We start from the raw sequence: 9,026 nt of genomic DNA, 5'->3' as shown, positions 1-9,026 counted from the left end.
CACCAAAATCGTTTTTGCTCCACACCGCTCTTTCAATTAAAGATCAAATTCTGAGTGCCCTCCGAAAATTTGAGCTTATTCGGATGAAAACTGAGATTGCACAAGCCCTTCAAAGTTTATATGGGAATTACTATGGGAAAAGCAAGCAATTCATTCAATCGGTCATATTTTGTGTCCATGTGCTTTTGGGGATTTGAGCTCCATTGATACTGTGAGATATATTCATCATCTACAACTTTGCTGAAGACCGATTTCAAATCGGACGTCTCAGTAATTAGTTATTGATTTATATCCAATCGCAAATTCTTTTAAAGTGATAATTTATCTTCTGAATAGGCAACATTGCTGTATCTGGCGCGAAAGACGGAGTTTGATGACGAAAACGCTATTTCTCAACAACTAAAGTGCACCAAGTCCACCTCAGTTGTTCACACAGCATAAGATTGAATAAATTCGTTATTTTATTACGGCAACTGTGTGGATTAATTAACAAATTATATAACAAGCAAATGTAAGTATTAATTGCATGTCAATGTTTTTACTCCATGTCAAAATGTGATTTTCAGATAAACTGTATTCAGTGCGGTGTGGCTGTATAAAATTTCAAAGAAAATAGATCACCGCCACCGAAACAACATTTAATTTTAACTAATCAATTGCTGCTCAATTTCACTGGCCTCTGTATTTATGAGTTGCTTGAAATGGATAAATTGTAAGGATATAGAAGGATATTGAAGAAATCTAGCTTAAAATCAGAAAATTGAATTCCCTCTGATGGCGTGCGTTGGTTTATGGTTCACTCTGGCTGAACCAAATTACAGTTTTACATGTCCTTCCAAAGAAAATTTGTGACCTAAGATTACAAGGGACTGTTCAAATTACTCGATATTTTTATGGTAGAAAGGTTATGATTATTTGAGTACTGTGGTGTAAAAAAACTCAATTCGGAAAAAAGGCACTTGTGCGGTTTAGCAGAACCCCGACCAATTTTGTTGGTATGCTACCGTATGACAAACTTACAAGGAACTTCGGTATTTTTTATTGATTTTACTTGCATCTACATGATAATCGAATGAGATTTTATTAATTTCTTAGCAACTCATCCCAAAATATAAACACTTATTGCTTTCTTAAGATCTTTCAAAATATGTTTATTTTCGTGTACAACTTCAACATTTTCCACGATGATACATTAGGTTTGCTTCTCTTGGATATAGTGACATAATTTGAATTAAAATTTATGTGCCTGTGGATCGTAAATTAAATGTTATAATAATATACAGTAAACTCTTCGTGATATGATGTTCCATGATTCGATATCGACTACATACTAGCATACTAGAAACAAAACTACATAGTACTATGATGATCCCTTCAATCAGCTTTCCAAAGTAGTTCTGTTCCATGATTTCCATTAATTATCATAGCATGGACATGTAAAAGTAACATATACTAAAATTAATTATTTGTTTTGCTAAAAATATCAGCTCGGGCTAACACAGCGAATTGAAAATTAAAAAAAAAAGTTTAGGCAAAGACGAAATTTTGTTTCTGGTTATCAGCGACAAACATACTGCAGCAACCACGTGGTAATCATAGCAACTCAAACGCAGACGCATAGCGCGCGCAAACACGGAGCTAGGACATGAAGAGAAGATGACTGAAGCATAGCGATAAGGCATCGCCTCCTTTTGGTGGCGGTCGTCCTGGAAGCGACATTGCGCCGTGTACATGTTTATTATTTTCAGTCAGTTTCATCAAAAGTGTGCATAAAATACCGTGATTCACTGAAAACAATTTGACGGTCTCCCATTTTAGCATTAGGACAAGTTGAAATCCGGATTGATTGACAATTTGCATTTGCACAGGATCTGGGACGTGACTGTTTGTGCATACCTTCATAGTTTTGTGGCTTTCGCGTGACTCGAAGTGCATAAAATAACTAGAGCGAAGTGTTCCAGTTATTGGCCGTACCCAAAAGCTGTAAAGGTATGTTATTCCTATCAGATTTATTGTTTATGATGGTTATGCTATAGTCAGAGCCGTAGTTTCGCTTCATGGCGCACTCAGGGAACCTCCATGCGTTCCCAGTTTTTCATTGAACAAGTTTCTGTTAAACATATACCAAAAAAAATCTACTGGTTCATTTTGAAACTCTAAGACTACCTCATCCAAAATTCGTTACCCAATCCTGATTAGGAATTACATATCTAAAAATTGGAATACATAAAATTAGGTATCATAAAATAAAAAAAGTAAAGAAAGTAAAACAAATATTTAATTGACTAGAAACGAAACCCTTGTTTGGAGGATCGGAAGTTTTCAATTTATACCTAAGGAAACTCTTCAAAACATTGATTAAAAGCGATACATGGATTGTTTCAATTGTATACAATCGTGTCTACGATTATTTGTGAAACTGTGAAAAGGCGCTCACTTATTTTGGCGCCCCCTGAATGCTGGCGCCCTTGGAGGGGACAAACCTGGCCAAATGCACGCTACGGCACTGGCTATATTCTGCAATATTGTTCTGTTGGCCAATTCTGACTTCGGGAATAGGAAATTAGATCATTGCGTGACTCTCGTTTTCCCCACACAGGCTTTCGGATTCGTTGGGAGACTTTGAACCCGTTCGTTGTGGCTGTTGAGGTTGTAGCTTTCCATACAGATGGCAACTTCGGAACCCAAGCGAGTTTCCACCAATTTGGCCACCATTTACGGCAGGTGAGTTGACGAAAGAGTGCGGGAAGGTCGCCCGAATGGCGGTCGTATATGCCATTTTATGTTTTTCAATCAGAATAACCGCACATTCTTGAAGTCGTTGCATAAGCGAGACCTAGTTGCGGTCGTATATAGAGGTAGGTGGGTCACCTGCTTCGAGATGGCATAATTTCGGGTTCGGTTCAGTCGAAAGGTGCCATCCGAAAGCGATTGACTTAACTACCATTTCGCTGTAAGGAATCGTGAACATTAGATGACTACGCGATTCAAGAAGATGCGACGTGGTAATGTTGATTGTGTTACACATCTGATACTAACCTTGAACTGTTTTGTACTGACTTCAGAATCGCTGCAGGACACGAACGGATGAAGATATGTTTCTGTACCGATTTGGATAAATCGGTGCTGATCAACAACTTTGAGAAGCGTGGATGGGTTCAGGTATCAGCCGATGATGACTGGAACTTCTATTGGGCCGGGACAGGGACGTGTCGGAATATTTTCAGCGTGGACAGCGGCTATCGAATGCACGACAACCAGCTGATCAATCATTTCCCCAATCACTACGAGTTATCACGCAAGGATTTGCTGGTTAAAAATATCAAACGATATAGGAAGGATTTAGAGCGGGATGGAAACCCTTTGGCCGAAAAGACTGAAGTTAATATTCCTGGGGGATCGAAGTACTTGTATTTGGACTTCATCCCGGTGACGTTTGTACTGCCAGCGGATTACAACATGTTCGTTGAGGAGTATCGAAAAAACCCGCAGAGCACGTGGATCATGAAACCATGTGGAAAGTCACAAGGAGCAGGGATATTTCTGATCAACAAGCTGTCGAAGTTGAAACGATGGTCGCGAGAAGCCAAGACATCATTTCATCCGCAAATTGGGAAGGAAAGTTATGTTATTTCAAGGTAGGTGAAATAAGTTTTGGTCGTAATTGAATCATTAGTTTGAATAACCACACAAGCCATAAATTAAGAAATTTCGGGATTCTTGGAGGTAATTACATGAAAATTACCCCGAAAACCTGTTCCCCGAATGCAACACTTCCCCGTAAGTCAATGATGCGCTTTATGAAATTCTTCAAGAACACTCGTGAATTTAAGCCTAAAAATCCTTCTTCCTCGTTCGACAAGTGAGGTTTTCTTTGGGAAGTGTTTAAAATAGTTGTCGGCGTAATAACTACCTACTAACATTCCTACCAGTGATTTTTCTTCTTTCAATCATCGGCTGTTCTTTCGAGTTAAGGCCAAGTAGCCAGTCATTCGTTTTGGCAAGAATGATGATTTTTCAGCTTGCATTTCAAAGTGATAAAACTCAGTCTTGATAGTTTATATTGACTTGAAAAAGTATCACTGTACGCGCTAACATGCATAAAGTATGCTGATACTTTTTCAGCTGTGTCAGTGCAAAACCAACTGATTTTCTTTGATTCAAAATCGTGAGATGAATTAGCAACAATCATCAACGACGCGTACAAATTTCGGCCTACTTCATCTTAAGCAGAATAAATGTAAAAGTTTCAATCAATGATTTTCCATTATTTGAGTTATAGGCTGCTCTTTCGAGTTGTTCTGTTTGAGTTAAAATCAAGCCGATAAATGCTACTCGTCTATTGTAGCAGAGTAGGGCAAACATATTTCAGAAGTCACTCGTCGACTCTCATAGTAATACACTTGAATCAAAAATTTCGACTGATTCAATTGTCTTTAAACAAATTCAAAGTTAACAGTCACTTCAGATGAGTAACCTCGAAAATAAGCCCCTGCATTATTTGTCTGTATTACATCTTGTCGGCATTAGAATTTTCAACAAGAGATTTGCCCTTCTTTTAATTATCGAATATTCTTTCGAAAGTTGGACTTGTAAACTATTTGTCGGCATCATAATTAATAAGGTTTTCATGAGTGATATTTCCTTCTTTTATCGTTGGCTGTTCTTTAGCGATGGACTTTTGAAATAATTGTCATTTTCATCTGAGATTTTTTGAGCCATAGTCTAGTACCATTGCCCCAGCAATATAGAAATAAAATAAAGAATTACTATTAAATAAGGAGGGCGAGAGTCATCTCTAACATTACCATGTGGGAAACGAAATCAATATCAGCACAATCATCAGTTTGAAAAATGATTTGTTGTTGTGAATATAACCATCGTCACTAAAAAAAGTGCACGCCTGTGAGTGAGATTTTTGTTCTCACTTGGCCCTCAAAGAATAGCTATTCATTAAAAGAAGGATAAATCTTTGATAACAAGAAGATGAATTCAAATAAAAAACAAATTGTACATTATATTCTCGTTAGCTGCTTCCAGGCTAGTACCGTTACTAGAGTATCATTGTGTAAAGTAAATTTTGTAGTAGGCAACACTTCGTCCTACTGAGGAGAAGTTTTATATTTCCGGAACCTTAGATTCTGTTTGTCATATGTGTTAGAGACAATTTGATAGACAATGACCTGAAGAACAAGAAAAGACGTGCTTAACTTCAACTTATTATTCCATAAAATATATGTTCATTTGTTGAATCTTCATTTTGAATTTTTCGTGGCAGAAAAATTCGGGTTTATGGTTCAATCGGGGAAATGGTATTCGGGGTAACGAGCTATTCGGAGTAATGGATTTCGGGGTATTGGTTTTTGAGGAACTTGACCATTCGGGGAGGTGATTTTCGGGAAAATGGTATTCGGGGAAATGTTATAGGATCTGAGGAACCATACAAGTCACGGTTTTATCGAAAATCACTTTTAAGCAGTTTCAGGATTCTTATGGGTAAATGTTTCCTGAAAATGTCACAGAAGAACAGTTCTTCAAAGATGTATAAATCTATGTACCAAATTTATTTTGTTTATTAAAAACATCACACACATCACATCACACAGTTTCCGTTATTTACGACGAGCGGCATACAGTGCTACGAATTTATTAAACGAATATTGATAAAAGATCGACATAAATTTGGATTGCGATTTTTTTCATTCTTAACTTTTGTCTCTACATGAAATTTACGACTAGCAATTGGTTTGGAATGAGTTCATAACTTAAAGATTACAAATCTAAAATCCTTATACGTTTATTTTGCGTCAAATGACTATTTTTTAATAAAATTTTATAAAGAATCTCTCTAGAGTAGGGGGAGATCCAAATCAGAATACTAGTACAGTGAAACCTCCATGAGTTAATGTTCCATGACTCGATAGCGACTCATGGAACCATACTAAAATCATAATTTCATGGTTACTACGATGGTCTTTTCAAACAGCTTTCCATAGCATTTATATTCCATGACTCGATAATTTTTCATGAGTCGATGGGCCCTTCAGATATCGACTCATGAAGGTTTGACTGTACAAATATAGTCGATTCTCCACAACTCGATATTATATAACTAGATAGATTTTCCAGTGTATTCAAATTTCCATGCATCGAGCTCTTTACAAGTCTATTTCCATAACTCGATGATTCTCTATAGTCAATGTCACATGTAAGTTAAATTTCTCCATAACTCAATATCTATATGAAAACCCTTCTTATTCAGTGAACTGGCTTCTTCTTGTTTGCAAGTCCCCTTAGCCTTAAGTAATCGGAATATTTTCGTATCTTGATTGGCATCTTAAAAGGAGTCTCAAGTCCAGATATCAGCTGATTTCATTGAGATTAAAAAAAAAATAGGTTTTGTGTTTTTGACAATTGAAGTGATTCCGAACTTAGGTGTTTGCTTAATGTATATTGATAGAACATAATTCTGTTTATGTTTTATCCGATTTTATGTTCATCTACGTTTCTTCTTTTAACTAATTTCAATTTTTTTTTTTTATGAAATTAGCAGGTTCCAGGTTTCTCGAATGTTTTGTTCGTTTATATCAATGTTTTAGGAAATTAAGGTGAAGATGCATCGAAGCCAAATCTCAAATTTTCAAGAGCACAAATCTGGAGAACCTAAGATCCATTGAAGCTGAAAACTTAATCGATTAGTCATCACCTGAGAGAGACTCGCGAAGAGGAAAAATATCAACGTCATATGCAGCCCAGATTCCCCTCTCACGAAACGTCAAATGCAGCCAACCGTTTTTATGGCTGAAAAAGTGAAAAGTATTGTGTTCAAAGTAAACTGTTATTAAAAACCTCAATCGGCGGAGCAGTTTTTTTTTCCAAAGTTGCTGATAAATCTAAGCAGAAGATTAATTATTTCTAATGTCTGCTACGTTTGCTGGCGTGAAATTTCACTCAAACGGCTATTTATGATTCGATGTGATGCAAACTCAATCATTTTTTGCTACGAGCTTCATGTGAGGGTTTGAACGGCTTGCGCATAATTGGTATAAACATAATGTGGAATAAGAAAAAAACTCAGCAATCACAGAAAAAGAAGACAATCTTCGCGAGTCTCGTCTCAGGTCACCACCAGCGAATGACCAATCGATAAGGTTTTCAGCTCAAATGGACGCTTGGTTCTCCAGATTCGTGCTCTTGAAAATTTGAGGTTTGGTTTCGATTTCATCTTCACCTTAAGCAACATTGTTGAAAGCTATTAAAAACTAGTATTATGAAGGACTACGTTTGATGAACTTTCAGTAGACATATCAATCTATTATTTCGTGATTGAAGATTTTGTTTGTTACGTTTAAGGTATGCGCATTGCGCACAGCAAAACCTTTTTAACTAAATCTTTGCAACTTGTCATTGTGCAGTCAAAACCAATACTAAACTTTGCATTAAGAAGCACTTTGATATGACACATATTGTGGCCAAATACCTATGAGCTCAGAAGCTTAAAAAAAACCACTGCTGGAGTGAATCAAAAGTACCATCAATAGGATCCGAATTCCTATGTATGAACATCTATCTGGGATCGAATCCCATCCCCGAGATAGCCACTTAAGACGTTAAGGTTAAAGTGACGACTTCCTTCGGAAAGGGTCCCGAGTTATTCCAGAGACGAACTAGCCCAGGGCTAAAAAAAATGTGTTCACTGTGTTTCGGTTGAAAAATACAATATATTCTGTATACAGTGAACGCATTTTCATGAAATTTTATGGTTCCTCAAACAACTAATTCAATTGTGAACTAAACTTTCTACAACATAAGAACTGGTTTTTAGATCTATTAATTGTTATCTATTATTATTGTTCATGTTTATGCTTAGATACATCGAGAATCCTCTGCTAATTGGTGGTAAAAAGTTCGATCTTCGCCTGTACGTCTTAGTAACTTCATTCCGACCGCTCAAGGCTTACCTGTTTCGGTTGGGTTTCTGTCGGTTCTGTACGGTCAAATATGACACCAGTGTCACAGAATTGGACAACATGTACGTCCACCTGACAAACGTCAGTGTACAGAAACATGGTGTAAGTTAAACCCTGTTTGTCTAATTTTCATATACTAATTATAAGGTTCTTATCTTCAGGGTGAATACAACAACCATCATGGTGGAAAATGGAGTGTTCAGAATCTGCGACTCTTTCTGGAAGGAACCCGTGGCAAAGAGGTCACCGACAAGTTGTTTGGGTCCATAACTTGGCTGATCGTACACTCGTTGAAGGCCGTTTCCAGTGTGATGGCAAGTGATCGCCACTGTTTCGAATGCTACGGCTACGATATCATTATCGACAATACCCTGAAACCATGGCTGGTCGAAGTGAATGCGTCACCTTCGCTCACGTCAACTACGGCCAACGATCGGATATTGAAGTACAAGTTGATCGATAACATTTTGAATATCGTGCTGCCCCCCGATGGAATCCCAGAGTATGTTGAACCGAACTTCGCGTAGAACCATTAACCTCACCCAGGGTATTTCTTTCAGTGTTCGATGGAACAAGATTCCCAGTCCGGATATGCTCGGCAACTTCGATCTGCTGATCGACGAGGAGATCGCCGCCCAGGATGAAGGTGCCCCCAGCAACAACGGCAAAAGTAGATCGAACAACAATCGGTGGAAATGAGATTAAATTGAAACGTGCGTGCAATTTTCTTCTATTTTCGTTTTATTTTCAATGATTCAGTTTTAGGACATTTTCCCTTTTCTTAAAAGATCCGTTTGGTTCTATAGAGACTCGATTTGATTTGCTAGTTTTCTTTTCTTCTAAAATTCTTGCTTCATGCTCAAGTTAATTGATTCAAATGCAAATGCCGCGATTGTGAGCGTGGCTCCAAAAATGTCGAGTTTGTTTTACCAATTTGCACACTTTTTGACTTTAAAGAGTGCATCGATGCCTATAAATATTTTCTAACTTCATTTTCACGACTTCACATATGCAACTCATTTTTCAAATTCCAAATCAATCGATTCAGTAGATTTG

The 9,026-nt window shown here is 37.3% G+C and overlaps 1 protein-coding gene across 3 annotated transcripts; it reads left to right on the top strand.

Moving 5' to 3' along the window:
- The first annotated feature begins 1,070 nt into the window (after positions 1-1,070).
- LOC5566058 (probable tubulin polyglutamylase TTLL1) lies at positions 1,071-8,693 on the top strand. Of its 3 annotated transcripts, XM_001650374.2 has the most exons (6): positions 1,071-1,989; positions 2,600-2,724; positions 3,066-3,638; positions 7,871-8,072; positions 8,132-8,472; positions 8,531-8,693. In XM_001650374.2, exons 2-6 carry the CDS (start codon positions 2,669-2,671, stop codon positions 8,667-8,669), a joined length of 1,311 nt encoding a protein of 436 aa, XP_001650424.1. In that variant the 5' UTR covers positions 1,071-1,989; positions 2,600-2,668; the 3' UTR covers positions 8,670-8,693. The 3 variants fall into 3 exon arrangements, with proteins under 3 accessions (XP_001650424.1, XP_021708857.1, XP_021708858.1); XM_021853165.1 differs by lacking the exons at positions 1,071-1,989; positions 2,600-2,724 and adding an exon at positions 2,748-3,005 and having other exon boundaries at positions 3,077-3,638; XM_021853166.1 differs by lacking the exons at positions 1,071-1,989; positions 2,600-2,724 and adding an exon at positions 2,749-3,005.
- Positions 8,694-9,026: the final 333 nt, after the last annotated feature.

The sequence above is a fragment of the Aedes aegypti genome, chromosome 3, assembly GCF_002204515.2.
Source record: "Aedes aegypti strain LVP_AGWG chromosome 3, AaegL5.0 Primary Assembly, whole genome shotgun sequence".
Taxonomy (NCBI): domain Eukaryota; kingdom Metazoa; phylum Arthropoda; class Insecta; order Diptera; family Culicidae; genus Aedes; species Aedes aegypti.
The sequence above is the reverse complement of the archived record's forward strand: the minus strand, read 5'-3'. Positions and strand labels throughout refer to the sequence as shown.